General features: G+C 41.9%; 1 protein-coding gene across 2 annotated transcripts in view; it reads left to right on the plus strand.

Moving 5' to 3' along the window:
* The window catches only part of parp8 (poly (ADP-ribose) polymerase family, member 8), a 404,781-nt gene that overhangs the window by 123,819 nt on the left and 259,044 nt on the right, over nucleotides 1–21,918 (plus strand). For both annotated transcript variants that reach the window (XM_055633843.1, XM_055633852.1), the window contains exon 3: nucleotides 18,766–18,803. In XM_055633843.1, coding sequence (XP_055489818.1) covers nucleotides 18,766–18,803 — 38 coding nt within the window. The remainder of the gene's footprint in view (nucleotides 1–18,765; nucleotides 18,804–21,918) is intronic.

A 21,918-nucleotide genomic window follows, 5' to 3' on the forward strand; every position in this document is an offset into this window, starting at 1 on the left:
CCCCGCCTCCCCCCCCCCCCCCCCCCCCCCCCCCCCCCGCTCCCCCCCCCCGCAGGTTATTCACATCCACCACCCCCTCCTCCTTGGGTTATTCAAAAAAATAACCCGCACGGGTTATGCCTTAAAAATAACCCCCCCGGGTTATTCACATTCCCCATCCCCTTGCCCCCCCCCCCCCCCCCCCCCCCGGGTTATTCACACTCCTCATGCCCTCCCCCCGCTACCTCAAAAAGGCAGCCAACATCATCAAAGACCAACACCATCCTGGCCACACATTCATTTCACCATTGCCATCGGGTAGGAGGAACAGAAGCCTGAAAACTAATGTCCAGGAACAGCTTCTTCACTACAGCCAAGCAAGCAAGAATTTCATTATCCTATCTGGGACATATGGCAATAAAACACTCATGACTCTTGTCCCCCAGGGCCCAATGAAATTTATTGCCACAATGAAATGCAGCAAAATTATAATGCAATATCTCAACTCTTTTTACACATTGCAATGAATGCAATCTATATTACTAAAAGTCTGATCTTGATCGCTTTTGGCTCGCTGTGGCGTGATTTCTGAGAAAACACCGCCACCTACGGCCGTCATTTTTGGCCACCTAGCTCAGAGCCCCCCTCTGCCTTCCGGGATCGGAGGATTTTTCCCATCGATGAAAAATCAGATATATATTAATGTTTTTTTTTAAATTGCCATTCTCTCTGCTGCCCCTGCTGGTGGGAGGGGGGAGGGACCTATAAAACCCGGAAGTGGTGTGCCTCACCGTCTCTGCAAGATGGAGGAACCAAGAAGGTCACGTCTCTCTGAGCTCTGAATAGCACTGAACACGTGTCTACTCAACTGTGAGTGCCCTTAATGTGGTTTGAAAATGAAAATATTGTTGGTTTGAAGTAAAAATGGACTGCCAATGAAGTAAAAATGCACTGCTAATGAAGTAAAAATGGATTGCTAATGAAGTAAAAATGGACTGCTAATGAAGTAAAAATGCACTGCTAACGAAGTAAAAATCTACTGAACACATTGAATGTCTACTGAACTGTGTGTGGTGTTTTGTGTGGTTTTATGGTGATTTTATGGTGGTTTCACCTTGCTTGAAATGGTATGAAACTGCATTTGAATATGGTGGCCTTGCACCCTGCATGAAATGGTATGAAACTGCATTTGAATTTGGTGGCCTTGCACCCTCCTTGAATGGTATGAAACTCCCCTTGAATTTGGTGGCCTTGCACCCTGCTTGAAATGGTAGGAAAATGGATTTGAATTTGGTGGTCTTGCACCCTGCTTGAAATTCAGGGAGTGATTCTGCATTGGTTTTCAGCGGTGGCAGCGACCGGACAGCAATGGGGCCAGATCTCCCACAATGCAAAGGGAGGGAGAAAGTGACCTCGCCGACCAGTTGCCATGGTAGTGTGCATGTGCAGGGCAGCCGATGATGTGCTGACCGTGGTTGTGCGCATGTGCAGACCGTGACAGTGCGCATGAGCAGGGCGGCCGGCCGTGCCGGAGGATGAGGGGAAATGAGCCGCGCCTGCACAGTTGGGGGCTACGTGTGAATGGAGGAATATTGTGTAGGGTGAACGGATTGCGTTGGGGGACCAGGCCTCCCGTGTGACAGGGACCCAATGGATCCCACTTCGTCTGGGGTCATTTAAAATTCCAGGATGTTTAGGTTAGAGATACAGCACTGAAACAGGCCCTTTGGCCCACTGAGTCACGCTGACCAGCCATCCCTGCACACTAACACTATCCTACAGACACTCGGAACAGCTATCTTCTCACTTTCTCCTATAATTAGATTTTCTATTTAGTGTCTTCTACCAAGTTGCCCATCTAGGAGACCTGATGCCTCAGCATTCCTTCAACTGGGTTCAATCCTGATCCCGGTGTTGTCATTGCGCTGCTTGCACATTTTCCATGTGCCTGTACGGATTTGCTTTGGATACTCTAGTTTACTCCATTTCCCCAAAATGTGTGTGGGTAGGTTAATTGGCCACTGTATATTGCAGATGTTGGACATCTAGGAGAAATATGGAAGATGCTGGAAAGATTGCATCTGTGGGAAGAGAAAATCATTCAGCCTATTACAAATCCTTAACGTTTTTGTTTTAAATTTCATGCCACCTTTAACTGCCTTAATTATCCATGAATGGATCACCCATTTTATTATCATAATTTCTCAAGGCGATGTATCTACTAAAACAAAAACTGTCACTTCTTATTTTCTGGTTTGCTTTTCGGGTTTTTTTTTCATTCACTTTAGCTAGGTTTGCCTTCGTATCTTTGTAGTCACATTTAGTTTAGGACCCTAGTTTTAGACATAGTTTCTTACACGCAGAATGAATGTGAAATTGTGTTGTATTCTGATCACTTCCCCCGATAATTCCCCCATGTCGTCATTAATTAATTTGTTTTATAACATGCCAGCTATGAACTAGTTGGCTCCACGACATATTGTTCTCAGACATTATTCCAAATACACTCTATATACTTTTCCTCAAGGCTACCATTATCACTTAATTATTGGTATATCTTTCTTAGTAGCTCCAATATTTCTTTTTGATTTATACTCCATCCCACACATATTGTCAGTCTGTAGGCCTTTAGGTTACTCATGTCAGTAATTTTTCCTTTCTATTACTGATTATGCATCTTAAACTTCTGAGTTAACATCATTACTCACTAATTAACTGTTCATCCTTTATTAATAGAGCTAGCCCAACTCAATCCTTCTAAATGTCATGCATCCCAGAATATTTGGTTCTTCGACTGAGTCACGTTGAAAGGGTGTCTGGAAGAGATGATCAAGGGTGGTGGGAGAGGAAGGAGAGGGGTTGGGAAGATTATGGGAATATGACCAATAATGGGATGCAGTGGGGGAGATTGATGGATTTGAGAGAAGATGACAAATGGGGAAATGATCATGAAAGCTCTTAAAGAAGGCTGTGCGCTGATGTAATAAGATCTTGATGGGTAAGATAACAATTGGGAATGGGATGAATGCAGAGTATGGAAAGGGATGTGCTTGGGGGAAAATTCAGACTATTCATATATGATCAGTGGGAAATGAAGTGTAGTCCAAAGGAGAAGATCGTGGAAGGGTTTGGGAAATTAATCAAGGAGCTGAAATAAGATTGTGGGCACTGAGCCAAAAGATTTAGATGTCCAGCCAGGGAGATAAGATGAAGGTTTGTTGAAGACTGAGTGGAGTGATCAGCATGGAAGGCAAAGGATGAAGGAAATCAATGCAGATGCAAAGAGCACATTGGAACTTTGTTCTTATTCATAGTCTGTTTGGCATGGCAAGCCCATATTCATCAAAGGCAGCAAGGCACCTCCAGATCAGATATATTCCATGGCAAGAAAAGGAATCAACATTATTGACACTTTCTCAGAGCTAAGTTCTTAATGAAACATCTCCATCCTTGCCATTTTTTTCATTTTTTTAATTGCCTTTTCAATCCATGCCCAGAGAAGTATTCACATCATTTGTTGATGAATGTGTCAGCAGGGTAAAAAAACACAGGTTGTGGTGAAGATCTAAGTTGCCTTGTTAAATTAAAAAAAATGAAGATAGCTGACTATATCTTTGCTGCAGCTCCCATTCTTTTATTGATGGTGGGTGTAGTAATGTTAATCTGCAGGGGCTAACTGGTTGCTGGGAGATGCAGCAGATCCCTCATCTCCACGAATTACTCTCTCCTAAGGAAAACTGCCAACTGGATGGTCCGCACCCACTTTTGTGTTGTCTCAAAGCCGGGTTGTCCGTGCATGAGAGATTTGAGCTGCCATATTCCAAATCAAGCTAATAACATTTTGCCATCTTTTTTGAACAAAACTTGCATTTATTGTAGATTTCAATTACTTATTTTTCAAAGTGAACAAACGTTTCCGCATTCCTCGTTCCACAAAATACACATGACAGATGGCAGTTTGTTAACAGAAGTGAGACTGGGCTGCCCAAAGGCATATATCAGAGGGGAAATAAAAAAGGAAATAAGAAAAGAAAAACAAAGAGTAGGAAAGAGAGACTGGTGGTAATTTTAGAAAAATGGAATCCAAAAATATTTGATAAGTAACTAACTAGGAAGAAGGCTGTTGGAGTCAAGGTTCGACTGATTAAAAAAAAATGGAGACAGGGCAAGGCTGAAGGCTGAGGCAGTGAACGAGTACAATATATTAGTTTTCACCCTTGCAACTCTAACCCAGAAAAGCCTCCAGGATAACGGACAGTTATGACCAAGATTCTACATTTTTAACCACTTGGCGCGGTGGCGCAGTGGTAGAGTTGCTGCCCTACAGCAACTATCCAGGTCTCTGGCATTGTAAGCACTGTAGGGCAGCAACTATGAGTCAATGGGTGCTGTCTGTACAGAGTTAGTACATTCTCCCCGTGACCAAAGGGTTTTCTCCGATATCTTTGGTTTCCTCCCACACTCCAAAGACGTACAGGTTTGTAAGTTAATTGGCTTGATAAAATTGTAAATTGTCCTTGGTGTGTGTGTGTAGGACAGTGTTAATGTGCGGGGATCGCTGGGCAGTGTGAACTCGATGGGCCGAAGGGCATGTTTCCGCACTGCATCTCTAAACTAAACTAAACTAAACTGTTACTTGAATCATACAAAATAGCAAAATAAATGTGATGACTCTTGTGTACTGTGTCGGTGTAATCTGTTCCAGCATTCTCGTACTAAATCTGTGTGCTAAGATTTTTACTGAAGTCTGTAGCGTAGGCTGCTCTGGAAGGTTAGATCGCATGGGATCCAAGGAGAGTTGGCTGACTAGATAAGAATTGGATTTGTGGAAAGGAAATGCAGGGTGATGGAGGAAGGTTTGTTTATTGGACTGGCAGCCTATGACTAGTGGTGTGCCTCGGCTGTCGCTGCTGGGCCCATCGTTGTTTGTAGTTTATGTCAACGATTTAATGACAGTGCAGAAGGCATGATTAGTAAGTTTGCAGATGACACTAAAGTGGGTGGTATGGTAGATGGCAAATGTGATTATCAGAAATGACCACAGGCTCATGATCATCTATGCAAGTGGGCTGAAGATTAGTTAATGGAGTTTAATGTAGATGTGTGAGGTGTTGCATTTTGGCAAGTCAAACCAGGGCAGGACATACACAGTGAATCTGGAGTGTTGTAGAGCAGAAGGATCTAGGAGTGCAGGTATCTAGTTCCCTGAAAGTAGAGTCACATGTAGATAGGGTAATTTAGAAAACATTTGGTACATTGGACTTCATCAGACTGGGTATTAAGTATAGAAGTTGGGATGTTATGTTACAATTGTCCAATATATTTGTTGTGTATTTGGATGCTTGGAACAGACTTTAATAAGGCTCGGACACGGGAGTAATCTAACGAGCTTCTTTATTCCAGGACGCCACCTTGAGTCCCCCCCGCACATGCGTACTTGCACAACACATCGCAAGACTTCACATATACTAATTACATATGCTAATTATCACATACTTAGCACTCCTCCCCCTTTAACTTGGAGGCAGGCTACACCATTTCTATTACATACACCGCAATCCTCCCCTTTTAAGTCAATTTCACCTGTACGGTGTGTGCTCTTGTTGTTTCATGAGATTCTGCAATGCATAAACATTTGTCCATTGCTCAGTGAAGGAAGCTCCATGCTGGACTATACTGAAGTGTCCTAATTGCAATCGGTCCTGCATACTTTTGTCTTGACCGACAAGCCTCTCTTCTTTAGGCTTTTCTATTAAGAGCTTCCTACTCATTGTCACACATTTATTTAACCTTTCTTTGAATCGTTCAAGCCTTTTCTGTTGTTCATCTATTTGTCTTCTTATGTCACCTTTCTGGTTCTTCATCAAGAACTAAGATCTATATTGTCTTTGCAATACAACACTGGCTTTGATTTGTGCTCTGTTTAGTTTTCTTGCTTCATAAACAAGGTAGTGAGACTGCACTACAAATTGTTGTATATTTCAGTTTGAGGAAGTCTTTCCTATGTCGTTTAAGCCTTTTGTATCGTTTAAGCCTTTTCTGTTGTGCCTCTATTTGTCTTCATAAGTCTTTCCGATACCAACTCCCACTGAGTACTGACTGCACTTTTACAGTAGCTCTCTTTTGCTTAACCCGCTGCCTAACCACCATACCCTTGTAGGCAGCCTGAATGGTAATAGTTGCTTCCCTCATTGACTGATATTGCACTGGGAATGCCCCATTTTGCATGCTTTGTACCATCTCTGGATCAAAATGACTGCTTGATGTACAGCTCTGTAGCGCACTCTTAATCGGTAATCACTTGCAGAGTGACTACAGCCGCCTTTTTCATCAAGAAATGCTTTTTTTGTAATGCACATCCTTATGAATGACATAATATGGTTTGCTGCCTTGATTTTCTCAAACAATCCTCTGACTTTGATCCCGCTTTACCACTGCTTTACTCAAACTATTATAATGTCTCATTTGGAAATCTCTTATCTGGCAAGTTCTGTATCGTTAATGTACCACAATTGCAGACCAGCGCAGTTTCTTGAAATACTAATGCTGTTTATGCATCTGATAATAAGTCTGTATGACCTTGGCAGATTTGTGCATGCCCCGCAATTGCTTTCGAACAAGCATTCCACGGTAGGCAGCCTGAAGCAGTACAACACTGCTGCGTACCTTCATGTACGTTTTGCGATCACTTTCCATTTGAAGGTGTGCCCTATACTGGGCTTGTACTATTATAGCTGCCAATCTCATTGCATTGTATTGGCGGTATGCTCTGTGCATTCTAAATGCTGCTTGTATTACCATTGGTGCCTTCTGTTTGTTCTGGATCTCTCTCCGTACCTTCATATACCTGAATGCAGTTTAAATAGCTAGGGTTGCCCCTTGGATGGCAATTTCCCGTTGCATTTGACCTATCCTTTTGCACTTGACCTTTGTCCTTTTGCACTTGACCTTTGTCGCTTTGCACTTGACATTTGTCCTTTTTGCACTTGACCTTTGTCCTTTTGCACGTGACTTTTGTCCTTTTGCACTTGACCTTTGTCCTTTTGCACTTGACCTTTGTCCTTTTGCACTTGACCTTTGTCCTTTGAGGGACTCCCTGCCCTCTTTAGTTCAGGCTCCTTGTCCCTGGATGCCCTTGGAGGTTTTAGTGAGAAATGAGCCATTAATGCCTCCTTACACTCCTCGTACGTTTTATCCGTGGGCTTTGCTGGCCGCAGTAACGTACGTACGGTGTGATACTCCTCTCATCCTAAGCCTAATATGAGCCATGCTCTCTTCTTCCCTTTGCAGTAATATCATTGGAAATGAACGAAGCCTCCAAGACATCAGTCCATTTTTCTCAAAATTGCATCCAGAATCTAACTGGGGCAACTTTCCTACCCTTTGAATAGCCCTGCTACATGTTGCTATTCAGGTGCACTATTCAGGTACCCCTGTACAGACAAAACACTGATTACCCCAAAATAAGAAATCACAGATCTCCTGTACAGACAAAACACTGACTTCTCCAGGATAAGAAAACACAGTTCTGTATTAATTAGCTTTAGAAAATATCACTGTTTATTACTTAATCTTATAATAATAGATTTATACTATTAACCCACATTTCATGTTAATAGCCCAACTAGAACATTTTAAGCCATATACCTGCTAAGCACACATATTTACTTAAATCATTGATAACAGTGACCAATACATTAGATTCATACAATCCGAGACTCCGGAGCCTCAGCGACCTCTCGGGCTGTCCATACGGACTGGCTTTGCTGGTTTCTCAGCTGGCTTTTGCTGGCTTCCCGGGCTGGTTGTTGCTGCTTTGCTGGCTTGCTTGCTCGCTTCACGGCTGGGGATTGCCTGTGCTCGCGGACAGGCTGACCGTGCTCGCGGCCGGGGCTGGCTGCCTCCGCTGGCTCGCTGGCACCAACGCCCCCACTCACCCAGTCCGCTCCTGGCTCCGGGCCAGGGTTAAAACTCCATGTGGTGTGGATAGAGTGGCCACCGGAGGTGAGGGTGGGAAGTGTGAGCAGTGCCTCAGTGGCCGGTGCTGGGACCACCGCCGTGTCTCACCTATCACACCATCTGCACGGGAATGTATACCTTTTCCCCCCCCAAATCATCTGGTGAGCCGAATTGGACCCCTTTGTGAGCAGATAGTTTGACACACCTGCTTTAAACCAATGCCCTCTAGTTCTGGAATCACATATCCTGGGAAAAAGACTTGCATTCACCTTATATATTCCCCTCATGCTTTTTATTCACCTCCAAAACAATTTTTGCTTTATTTTGAATTTCCATCACTGGCAGATTTTGGTTCCATGAATGTCAAATGGAATCATTAGTACTGCAGTTACATGGCTGAAGAAGGGTTTTGGCCCAAAACGTTGCCTATTTCCTTCGCTCCATAGATGCTGCTGCACCCGCTGAGTTTCTCCAGCACTTTTGTCTACCTTGCCATTTTAAATAGTGTGCGAAGGGCTTAAGACAATCAAATTGCTCGTTCTTTACGGAAACCCACCAACAGAAAGCTAGTCTCATTGGTGAGTGTGGAGGAGATCTGGAAGCCTTGGGCGAATTGAATTGTCCGTGACTTTGTTTATTTATTGAATATTTTGAGCATGAGAAATTCTGTGATCAGCGTGAGAGCATGAGAATTTCGCGAAATGCGTGAGTCTCACGCTCAATGCATGAGAGTTTAGCTCAGGCCCTCAATTCCTGGCAGCCTACGTGTAAATCTTCGCTGCACTCTTTCAAGTTTAACCACATCCTACCTATAACAGGGTGACCAAAATGGAACACAATACTCCAAATATGGCCTTACTTATATCTTCTACAAATTTACCAGTGTCTTGGACCAGAACAATTTGGTTGATAATTAATTACCCTCTTAATCACTTTTTAATGGGGAACTAGGAATGGAAAATAAATACCTGCCATGTCAACAATATCTACCTGGTGAAAGTTTAAAAAATAGTTTGTTCAAATCAGTGAAACTGTTTAATAAAGCTTTACAAATGCAAACCCAGTTTTGTGCTTGTGAAAAAGCTTTGTGCTTGTGTAAAAGAAGACATGCATAAGTTATATAGAATCTAAGTTACCTTAAATCTGGATAACAAACCTAATTCCTGATGTGTATATATTGTAAGAAAGAAAGAAGAAATGATAGTGTCAAGAAATCGAAACCAAGATTGCACCTTTCAGGAGCTTTTCTCTGGAGAATAGAATGTTGAGTGAGTAGCCTTGGTTGAGGTTTCATCCCATTAACAGTGATTTATAGACATAAGATGTTGTTGATGAGGATTGGGTAAAAAAAAGGTAAAATTAGACATGTATAACCTGTTTTCATTGCAAAGGAAGGCCAAAATGAGAGACCAATAATATCATAGTTATGTTAAATCCTGGAGGGAATTTGAGAAAATTATTTTCATCTAAAGTGTATGAAGTACGTGAAATACATGGTTTTAAAGGGACAGTTAAAGCCAATAACATAACATATATATATAACATATATATAAAGGGACACTAGACTAGTTGGTGAATGAAATGCTAATGAGAAAAAATGCTATTTACATTAAATGGAGTATTGCTCGTGTGGAACTGTTTTTGATCAGTCTTGAGGAACTTGATGGTACAACATGGACCACCTTTGTCAGTTTTATTCTTCACCTTCCTTTCCTATTGCCTTACACAGTCTGTGGCCTTTTACTCTCCTCTTATCACCTCCCAGCCTCTGTTGCTATCTCGCTGTTCTCTTCCCCATATAGCCGTAAGCTGCCAAGCAACCCCGTCTTGCTTGTATCCACCTATCCCTTGCTAGCTCTTCTCCCAACCTCCAATGTATATATTTTTCACCTCAGCTGGAACAGATTGATTATTTCCCTGCTGTAAGTGACTGGGATGGGAATAGGGAAGTAAAATCTGCAAGTAGCAATAGAAAAAAAACACAGGAAAGGATCTTTCTCCATGAACATTTGTGTTGCCATTTTCTCAGCACAATGCAACTCCTGAGCACCATCCACAATCTATCATTGTCACAGATAATAAATGAGAAATTTATGTCCAACAGATGCTTCTCATCATCTTCATCACAAACATTATTCTTCAACATCTTAAACATCAAGAGTAGCAGAGGCTAAGAATGGATAAACTTAACACAAATGTTGACCGGTTTTGTTAATTTTGTGTTAAAGGTTTCTTTACACAGACACGGGCTGTTATTTGTGCTGAAGGTATTTTTTACCCAGTGGTTGATATCTGAATGTAGAGGGGGTTGTAGAATTGGATGTAATCACTCTGTATAAGTGCATTTAAACAGACACTTGAATAAGCAAGGCTATAGAAGAATATAGGCCTAATGTTGGCATAAAAGTGCCACAGTGGTGCAGCTAATAGATTCAACCCTGACCTCTGATGTTGCCTGTTCAGTTTGCATGTTGTACCTGTGACTGCATGGGTTCCCTCTGGGTGCTGCAGTTCCCTCTCACATCTCAAAGACATGCATGCAAGTGGGTTAATTGGGTGCTGTAAATTGTGCAGGGAGTGGATGAGAAAGAGTAATAATGTAAAACTAGTGTGAACAGGTTAACAGGAAGCAAGATGGTGCAGTAGTACATTTGCCGTCTCACCGCATCAGAGACCCAGGTTTGATCCTGACTGCGGGTGCTTGTCTGTATGGAGTTTGTATGTTCTCCCTGTGAACTACGTGGGAATTCTCCAGTTTCTTCCCACACTCCAAAGACATACAAGTGTGTAGGTTGGCTTGGTATTTGTAAATTGTCCCTAGTCTGTCCCCCTAGGATAGAGTTTGTGAGCGGGGTCAGTGTGGATTTGATGGGCCAAAGTGTCTGTTTCCACGCTGTATGTCTAAACTAAACAAAAACAAATCTAAAGGTGATCAATGGTCGGCGTGAACTCGGTAGGCCTGTTTCCATGCTGTATGACTATGCATTAGATGTAGTGGGCTGAAGCACCCGTTTCTGCAATGTACAACAACTCTTTGGAGATCAATCTATTTTAAACCTTTCATCCTGGCCTATTAGTTCATGAGTTATGAACTAAATCTACACTTGTTTAGCCAAGAAGGATCAAAGAGAAACAAAGAGGAAACTAGAAATAGTGGAATATTCACTCCTCTGTAAATTCTCTACGTGATTGGGAAGATTTTTTGGAACAAATATATTTTTCTTATTTTGAATACACTGCTTTATCCAAGAATTTCCTGAGGAATTGCTGTGCTTGTAGATATGAATCAGTTTCTCAGAACGTGTCGTGCTTCACTTGCTAGCTCGATGAGTTGGTGAATTGGCAAGATAAAGTGCTTTGTGCCCCTGTGTGATATTCTTGCTGGAGATGGCTGAAAATATATATACAGGAATCTCCAAAGAAAACCAAACTGATGATTCCTATCACTTTCTGGGAGTTTTGATGAAGATCTGTTTCATCTTTGACATAGTTCTGAGGGACTGCGCTGAGAATGAGTGAGCAGCTCTTTGAACTCCTCATCCTACATCAATGACATCAAAATTAAATGCAGACATTCAAACCATTCATGTTTCTGAAACTCTAGACTAGCAACAGGAGGGCTGCATTCGACCTCCAAATGAGATGCAAGAGATGGGTTTATCAAGATGAGGATTGGGCAGCTGTCGAGAGGATGAAAACAAAAAAAAAAAAATTAAAATATATTAGTTCTCCAGAGACTGGTTGCAGATTTCTTCTGTTGCAGATTTCATTGAGCGTTAATGTGGCTCCATTCTTTCATTGTAGCTGTCATATGTGAGGTCTCCCCAGGAGGGCTCTGAATTGATTGTGCGCTAAGTGATCAATTTGTGATAATGGTGCAGCCAGGGAGATGGACAAGATCTCTTTTGGGTTGACCATCCTCAAGAGTATTGGAGACATGGTATGGAGTCAATTTTATGACGTGAAGCAATTCCAAACATAAACCAGAGAAAATGTGCAGCAGTCCAAATGATCCTGGTGAAACCTGGTGTGGGGAAGCTGTTACTGGGGCTCCTGATAATTTTGACACCCAATAATGGAAACAGACTAGTTTTTTTTTTTTAATTGAGTAGATAATAGAAACTCACTAGTGCTTTCTAATGGTTTAAGCAAAGTTAAATTATAAATTACAATATCACTACTTTGAGTTTTTGTTTGGAAGAACAAGCTTTGGAACTTGCCGGTCCCTGATTACATTCCATTTGCTATTAAATTTGCTTTTTACAATTATAGGTTTCTAAGTATGTTTAGTTTAGTCTATTATTGTCACATATACTGTGGTAGTGTGAGAAGCTTTTGTGTTTCCTGCTATTCAATCAGGACTGTTGTCTGGTCAATAACAAATATAGAAAGTGCTTTCTGCTCAACCATTAGAATATCACTGTTCTAATTTAAACGTTCCTTGTTTTATAATTGTAGGTAAACCAGCCTTTGCTATAATGTGTTTGATTCTAAATGCCCAATTCCACAGAATATTTTTAAATCTTTCTCTATTAACATTTGTTATTATACTAATAGTACATTTAGAGAACAGAGTTAAGGTAGTACTGCTAATCGGAGGACGGTGCCCCCCCCCCCCCCCCCCCCCCCATTCACAGGAGAGAGAATCTCAATACAGTACAAGAGTCAGTGGTGATATAGATGCAGTAGATTCTAATAATGCATCATTTTGGGTAAAAATAATGAATAGCAGGGGAAAGGAGGTATAGGTGGGAATTGTCTATGGGGCCCAAAGCGGAAATATCAAGAGCTTTGCAGAAGGCACCTGCAATTATGTTTTTAATCTGCATATTTTGATTAGACTAATCAAACTAACAATGGTACCTCAGTCGAGGAATTTGTGGATTGCATTAAGGCTGTTTCTTAATGTAACATATCCCAGAACCAATCTGCATAAGATTTCATAATGTATAAAGAAGTAAGATGAATAAGAGATTTTGCGGTCAAGAATCCTATTGCGAATCGTTATCAAGCCGGGTAGAATTCCTGATATGGTTTGAGGATAAAAACGGTTTCAAAACAAGTATCAAAACAAGTTCAAAGTTCAAAACAAAACAAGGGCAAATACAAAAGTATCAAGAAAGTGTTATCTCAAGTGAAATGGGGAAAATAGTGCTCAAGGAAAGCGGTAGATATTTAAACAGCTATTTATTTCATTGAGCTGACCAGAAATGTATTCTAATTATTACAAGGATTCCATGAGAAAGATGAACCAACAAAGGTCAAGCAAACCATTAGATCAAAAACTCCAGAGCATTCATAGGGGAAACATTTACTGGTAGACCAGAACATTTAGAACCTTTTTCATAAACAAGTAGTGAGCCATTAATACTGATGGACCAAAATGAATCGGAACGGAATATTGGCGGGTAATATTAAAAATAATAGCAAGAACTTCCTATGTATACATAAAAAGGAAAAGGATAGCTTAGGGAATATTGGATCCCTGGAGTTGGGATTTAGGAATTAACTAGAATAAGTGGGACCCGTTGGTTCCCAGGATCACATGGGAGGGCTAGTCCCCCAACGCAATGTTCCACCTCTCCACCAATTCCAATATTGGTGGCCAGTGGGGGGGGGGGGGGGGATTTCTGGAATGCTAGTATGGGTGTTGTGGGCTGAAAGGACTGGTTTCCAGAGGGCAAGTATGGACATTGTGGGCCGAATGGATTCTTGAGCTGGCAGCTCAGTCACTCAAGCCTGTTGTGCTGGCAGCTCACTCACTCACGGCTGGTGGACTGGCAGTTGGCTCACAGCTATTCCTTGAAATTCCATTTTAAGCAGGGTACAAGGCCACCAAATTTAAGTGCAGTTTCATACCATTTCAAGCAGGGTGCAAGGCCACCAAATTCAAGTGCAGTTTCATACAATTTCAAGCAGGGTGCAAGGCCACTCGTAAAGGTAAAGACAGCGACTAGTGACCTCTCCCTCCTCCATCTTGCAGAGACTGAGCCACTCCCACTATTCTGGGTTTTATAGTCCCTCCCCCCTCCCACCAGAAGGGGCGTGGCCTTCATAGCATGATTCACAGGAGAGAGAATCTCAACATTTTTTAAACACTAATAACTCTTTTATTTTTCATTGATGGGCAAAGTCCTCAGCACCTGATGAGCGGAGGGGGACTCTGAGAAAGATGGCTAAAATTCATAGCCGTATGTGGTAGGGTTTTTTCTAAAATCAATATAATGCGCAACAGGAAGTGGTCAAGATTAGACTTTTAATTATATAGAAGACAAGGCAACTTTACTTGGGCAAGGCAACTTTAATTAGGCAACACAGCTTTAGCATTTCCAAACCAAAGGCAACACAGCTTTAGCATTTCCAAACTAAAGGCAACACAGCTTTAGCATTTTCAAACCAAAGGCAACACAGATTTAGCATTTCCAAATTATATTTTCAAACCACATTAAGGGCACTGACAGGTCACTAAAACCACTCACAGTTTAGTAGACATGTGTTCAGTGTTATTCACAGCTCAGACTGAGAGACACAACTCTCGCTCCCCCATCTTGCAGAGACTGACTGAGGCACTCAACACTTCAGGGTTTTATAGTCCCTCCGGAATGGCGTGACCTTCAGGAGAGAGAATCTCAACATTTTTTAAACACTAATAACTCTTTTATTTTTTCATTGCTGAGAAAAATCCTCTTGTCCTGCGCAGCGCAGCGGAGGGGGACACTGAGTAAGATGGCCAAAAATAACAGCCGTAAGTGGCAGTGTTTTTACTAAAATCAATATACAGAACACCAGGAAGTGGTCAAGATCAGACTTTTTGCAATATAGATATTAGCTATCCATGCTTGCTGATAACACAAAAATAGGTAACTGAATATTCTTTAATGAGGACATTTAGTCAGTGGAAAAGAAATGAATAATTTGAGTGAGCGGGTGAAAACTTATTAAATTGAGTTTTTATCTGGGGAAATTGTGATGACAAGCTCTTTGGAAAATTGAATCAAAAGGCAGATTATTATCTAAACGGAGAGTAGCAAATGACTAAAATGCAAAGAGATGCTCTTGTACATGGAACACAAAATGTTAGCATGCAGGTGCAGTAATTAGTTATTAAAACAAAAGGGTAATTGGCCTTTATTGCTGGAGAGTTCAAGCATAAAAATTGTAGAGGATTTTGGTGCAGTTGCACCTAGAATGCCGTCTGTAATTTTGCTCCCCTTGTTTATGAAAGGATACACTAATATTGAAGGCAATCCAGACGAGAGACACTGAGAGAATTTAAGAAAGGACTACAAATGATCAAATATATGAAGGCAATCCAAAGATGAGAGACACTGGTTTAGAGGGGAGATAAAGGGGTGAGGGGAGGGCCCTCCTGCAGACTGGGGGGGGGGGGAGGGGGGGGGCTAGGGGGGGAGGGGGGGGACCAGGACAAATCAGGGCTGGCAACAGATGACCTCAGGCAGGGTGGTTCCCTGATAGGCCATTTGTTGGCTAGGGATGGTATGATCACAAGAGGGATACATTGTTGTGAACTGTGGAACTGGTTAAATGACTAGAGTGGAGGAATGGAGGGAGGGGAGGGTTAGTAGAAGTTACTTAAAATTAGAGAAATCAAAGTTCATACATAGAAACATAGAAATTAGGTGCAGGAGTAGGCCATTCGGCCCTTCGAGCCTGCACCGCCATTCAATATGATCATGGCTGATCATCCAACTCAGTATCCCTTACCTGCCTTCTCTCCATACCCCCTGATCCCCTTAGCCACAAGGGCCACATCTAACTCCCTCTTAAATATAGCCAATGAACTGGCCTCAACTACCCTCTGTGGCAAAGAGTTCCAGAGATTCACCACTCTCTGTGTGAATCCACTGGGTTGTAAGCAAAAGATACCCAAACAAAAGCAAGGTGCTGTTCCTCCAATTTGTGAATTTAAGATTTGGATGTTGAGATGTTCCACTGGTGGGAGAGTCTTGAGCGAGGAAACAGTTACAAAGTAAAGAGAGGACCATTTAAAACTGAGGGGCATAGGAATTTCTTGCCCCAGAGGGTTTTAGAGGATTTATATCACCAGGTATTTCAAGAGGGATACAGCTCATCCAGGGCCAATCTGAAAATGGGAATTAGGAACGCTAAACTCAATCACAAACGGCGGATTGAGGAGCATTTCCAAAACAACTCTGACCCCAGGCGCATGTGGCAAAGAATCAAATCCATTGCCGATTACCAGAAAGTTAACACCCCCCCCAGACAACGCCACCCTGCCTGACGAGCTAAACCATTTCTATACTCGACAACAAAACTCCAGCCATCAAAATTGCCCCACCCCTGAATGAACAACCCCTCAGTCTCTCCACCTCTGCTGTACAAGATGCACTGAGCAAGGTGAATGAGCACAAAGCTGCTGGCCCCGATGGCATCCCCGGGCGGGTGCTCAGGGCATGTGCTGGACAAATATCCCTGGTCCTCACTGACATTTTCAATCTGTCACTGGCCCAGGGTGTTGTCCCCACTTGCCTCAAGACATCAACCATCGTGCCAGAGCCCAAACAATCAGCTACAGGGAGTCTCAACGATTTCCGCCCAGTGGCACTCACCCCTGTCATTGCAGGACTGATCAGTGACAACAATGAGTCAGCCTACAGGGATGAGGTCCAGCACCTGACAGCCTGGTGTGCCAACAATAACCTCGTCCTCAACTCCAAGAAGATGAAGGAAATTATTGTTGACTTCAGGAAGATCAGAGGGGGCAGACATACCCCCATCCATATAAACGGGACTGAGGTGGAGCGCGTCTCCAACTACAAATTCCTCGGGGTACACATCTCGGAGGATCTGTCCTGGTCCCTCAACACCTCCAAGCTGATCAAAAAGGTGCAGCAGCGCCTTTACTTCCTGAGGAGGCTCAAGAAAGCTCACCTGTCCCCCCCAGATCCTGACCAACTTTTACCGCTGTACCATAGAGAGCATCCTGACCACCTGCTTCACGGTATGGTACAGCAGTTGCACCGCAGCGGACAGGAAGGCACTACAACGGGTGGTGAAAACCGCGCAGTACATCATCGGTGCCCCGCTCCCTGCCATGGATGCCCTACACTGAAAACGGTGTCTGAGGCGGGCCAGGAAGATCATTAAAGACCCCTCCCACCCCAACCATGGACTGTTTGCCCTCCTCCCATCAGGGAGGCGGTACAGGAGCCTCAGGTCTCGTACTAGTAGGATGAGGAACAGCTTCTACAACAACACTATCACATTTCTGAACTCGGAGTCCCGCCGATAGATTTCTCCAGTTCCTCAGTCCACATTGTTTGATTATTCTGTATTTTTATTTCTATATTGCACTACTACTACGGACTGACGCTAAACTGCATTTCGTTGTACCCATACTTGTATTTGTGCAATGACATTAAAGATAAATTGAATTGAATTGGAGAAGGCATATACATTTTTGAAAGATCATGGAAGTGATGGCAACCTGAAATTGGAAAAGAAGACTTGAGGCCTGGGGGCAGATCAACCATAATTATATTGAATGATGGGGTAGGCTTGAAGGGTCAGGTAGTGTCCTCCTGCTCCTGTTGTGAGTTAGTGTTCATTCCATTAATGCTCATTTAGTAATGCACTCATTTCAAAACAAAAATAAGATTAAATGCACCCATGGAATATATTTGTTAGAATAATCCACAATTGAAAGTATTAAGCTTAATATTTAGGAATTTACCATTCTTAACCAAATGCATCGCAGAATAAAATGTATTTTGTCTTCAAGACCATAAAAATCTCCTTCAAAAAAAATTATATGGTAAATATCTCCTCCTATAGTAAATATCTCCTTCAAAAAAGAATATGTGTCAAAAAAAGTTCAAGATTGGAAAGGAGAGTTACATTAAAAAAGGTTTAAAGGGATGTTGGATCAAAACAAGCAATTACCAATGAAATTATCTGTTAATGTGCAAGAGAAATGATAACATGTACTGGTTGGACTGAAAAGTCACTTTCAATCTAGTAATTTGCATATGGCTAAAAATTGGAGTTTGCCCTGTTTGGATGCCATTATTAATACTAACATCCATTATTTTCCACTCATGAAAGAGTTTGCTTGAAAAGTAGCACAGTGGCATGAAGCACACCTGTTCATGTGCTGAAATGGGACGTCTGCAGTTCCCCTCAACATCTCTATTCAGAGCGTGTAGCTGTCGGGACAATGCTTATAAAACATGGAAGAGAAGGGACATGGAACTGTTGCTTCCTCCACTCACTTGAAAGCCATTCCCTTCTCCTGGTTCATGACCCCGAGCAACACTGTGAGGTTTAGACTAATCATCAGGCAAGCGAGTGGTCGTTATAAAAATGCTGCCGTCAATGAAGGGAGCTTCAAAATGACGCTGCATGATCTTTAGTTTATGCTCATTCCTGACATACTCCTGTTTCTCTTTGTGAATGAATAATGAATAATGAATATCCAGCTTTCCCCCAAACCTCAACCAGCTGTGAGGATAGTGTACAGTGGCTGCCTAAGACATAATTAATTATCCTACGGACACTAGGCAGACACTAGGTGAATTATAATGCCAGGGCTAAAACCCTAATCAACCCATTGGGTGATTGCTACCATGATCAAACGTGCAAAATAGCACTGATGTACAAACAACATGTAAATAATTTGCTAATTTCTAGGCTATGCATTTTTATGAATGATGACAAAATGTTGCGATTTTGGTTTGTGATAATGTAATTTGATGAGGATCATTAACAACAAATAATGTGACTGGCTGATTGATGTGTTCATTTTCAAAAACCGGTTCTAATTTTTGCTGTTCTTCTCCTCAACAGGGTGTCTTATTCTGTTCACGTCTCCGAGGATTATCCAGGTACTCTGTTCTCTGAAAGTCCTAGTGCTAAGGGCATGATTGATGTGCGACACTTTAGAGTGATGCTACACTTGTCTGGACTGACTGTGCTTGTACTGATTAGATGCATTGACTGGCTTCTCTCTACCTGAGCAGTTTGTAGCTTGTTGTATTCACATGGAAGATTCACATCAGGGTGGTGGAATTGCTTAATAATGTATAATCAAATGTCAATTGGCACATTGAGCAGGTAAGAATGATAGCTTGTACACATGAACTGATGCAGGACAACTCCATCTGTAAATTATCAATTAATCCACACCCAAATTGAATCTGAAAACTAGGGCAGAAAATATCCTTTGTATTTGTAAGAAAATTCCCAAGAATATTTGAGCAAAAATCTCGTTTCACAAATCAAGAGCAATATTTTCATGTCAAACCTATTATTGCTAGACCGCACTCGTCATTATACAGTAGCTTTGGTACATAATCAACCAGTTTATTTAAAAAATGATCATCAACTTGCTTTGTTTCTTTCCGCCTATGTGATGATACTTTTTGAATGTAGTCGTTAGCTTCACAGAATGCTTTGGGTTTTTTTTTGTGCAGTCATTTCTCTAAGTCAATGAAGTCATCACCAAAAATAGTCACAAGCATTCAACAGATGCTTGGTATCATAATCATATTTGTGGTGCAACCTAATATTTTAAAAGGGAAACATAATCTTGAATCATTTTCTGTTTAAGTTATTGATTTACTGATTCTTTTGAAGTAATGGCACAGATTTATGATGGCATCCAGCCAGCTATGATTTGTAAATACACAAGCTATACTAGCTTATTTGGAAGTGAGAACAAACATCATATTGAGGCTGAATTGTGACAATATAACTTTATAGGCTGAACTGTAGCCTCTGTTAACACCACCTCTCACTGTTAGTTGAAAGAACCAGGAACGTTACAATTTGGATAGCTAATATGAGACTTGTTCACCACTGAAGAACATCTTAAATCTGCAGGATGGCTTAAAATGCAAATCAAGTGTTGCTAGCTAGGCTGGCATTTATTTCCCAACCAAACCCATCACTTTGATATACTGCAGTCTATTTAGTGAAGGTTAGGAGTCCATTTAGCAACATTTAAGAAACATTTAGATACGTTCATAGATAGGATAGGTTCAGAAGGATATAGGCCAAATTCAGGCAGGTGGGTCGAGTGTAGCTGGGAACTGTTGGTCGGTGTGGGCAAGTTGGGCCGAAGGGTCTGTCTTCATGTTGTTTGACTGACTCTAAGACACTTCCATAGCACATTCCAAATAACAAAGAGGTGACAATGCATTTCCAAGCTAGTGTATGACTGGAAGAGAAATTATAAAGATTTGAAAGTTCCCTCACCATATCCTAGACAATGGAGACTTTGAATTGGGGATTGTTGTTACTGCTTTGTATTTTGCAGATAGTAAAAGTTCTACAGAGTGGAAACAGTCTTTTTGGCCCAACCTTTTTTTCTCTTTGCACTCCCTGTTGTACTTGTGTACAGTATGATTTGAGTGGATAGCACACAAACAACTTTTTTCACTGTATCTCAATGCTCTTGATCATAATAACCCAAAGCAAACCAGCGTTAATGGACCTGCATTGTGACTATTACCACTTATTCTCAACATAATATCATTAACCAGCAGCTCTTACTGTATGCCTATCTTGTGGATTTGGATCTTTCACTAGCCGGAGGTCAGTTTGCCCAACCTTCCAGTGATGCCCAACTCTCTGTTCTGACAAATTGCTTGGTACAACAATTCTGTACATTCGGACAATGATATGCTCTGTACTCCAGTAAAATCTCCCAAGTTCGTAACCAAAGAGTCGCAGGAGGACAGTCATTTTTTTAGGAAGGCCACAATCCTTTAAATTCATGAGGCCCACGACTTCTGTTACTCTCTGGCCAAGGAGAAAGAGATGATTAGAGATGGTTTCCTTGAGCAGAGAGCACCCATGAATGTATGAAGCAGCAAGCTCCAAATAGAAATTATACCATCTGTCATCTGTCACTTCCTGTAATGTTCCCGAGGCTGAGGTTCAGAGTGACCTTCACCTTGATAGCAGAGATGTCCACACACTCGGCTAAGGCCAGGTATCTGCCTGAACGAGGTGGCATATTCCCATCACCATAAGAAGAGTGAGAGGGGACTTGACTGAAACATATAAGATAGGATGGAGGTGGAGAAGATCTTTCTCTTTGGCGAGTCCAGACATAAATGAACATGTTTAAATGTATGGGGTTAGAGATGAGACAATCCTTTTCCTTCTAAGGTTTGTGAGTTTGTAATATTATAAGAAATATTTACAGGAGTTGGCTGGTCAGTCTCTTGAGTATGCTCCATAGCCTTCATTGATTGCAAAACTATCACAACTTTGAATGCATTCTGAGACATCCTGCAGACATTTGTGGATGATTAAATCCCACCCAGTTGACAGCAGATATTCTAAACTCTCCCAGGAGGGGAAACATCCTTAAGAATCTTTCACATTGCAATCATATTGCCACTCCTTCTTGAAAACGCAATGAGCCCAGACCCAATCCACTCAATTGTTTCTCATAATAAAATCCTTCAGTACCAGGGATCATCCTAGTAAACCTCCTAAATGTTGCCTCCAATGAAAATACATAGAACAGAAGAGTGCAGTACATCACAGGAATGGGCCCTTCAGCCCACAATGTTTGTGCCGAGCATGATGCCACGTTAAATTGATCTCATTTGCCCGTACAGGATCCATATCCCTCTATTTTTTCAAGAGAGAATTAGATTTAGCTCTTGGGGCTAACGGAATCAAGGACATGGGGAGCAAGCAAGAATGGGATACTGATTTTGGATGAACAGCCATGATCTGAATCGAAGGGCCGAATGACCTACTGCACCTATTTTCTATGTTTCTATTCCATGAGCCTATGTAAAAGGCTCGTACACACAACTATCGTATCTGTCTCCACCATCTCCCTTGGCAACACGTAGAGTTCGTGGAACTCTTCCTCACAGATTAGTAGAAACAAGGTATTTGAATATTATTAAAGCAGAGGCAGATTCTTGATATGCGATGGACTGAAAGTTTACAATGGATGTGCAGTTGAAGTTATAG

The sequence above is a fragment of the Leucoraja erinacea genome, chromosome 1 (genome assembly GCF_028641065.1).
Source record: "Leucoraja erinacea ecotype New England chromosome 1, Leri_hhj_1, whole genome shotgun sequence".
Classification (NCBI taxonomy): domain Eukaryota; kingdom Metazoa; phylum Chordata; class Chondrichthyes; order Rajiformes; family Rajidae; genus Leucoraja; species Leucoraja erinaceus.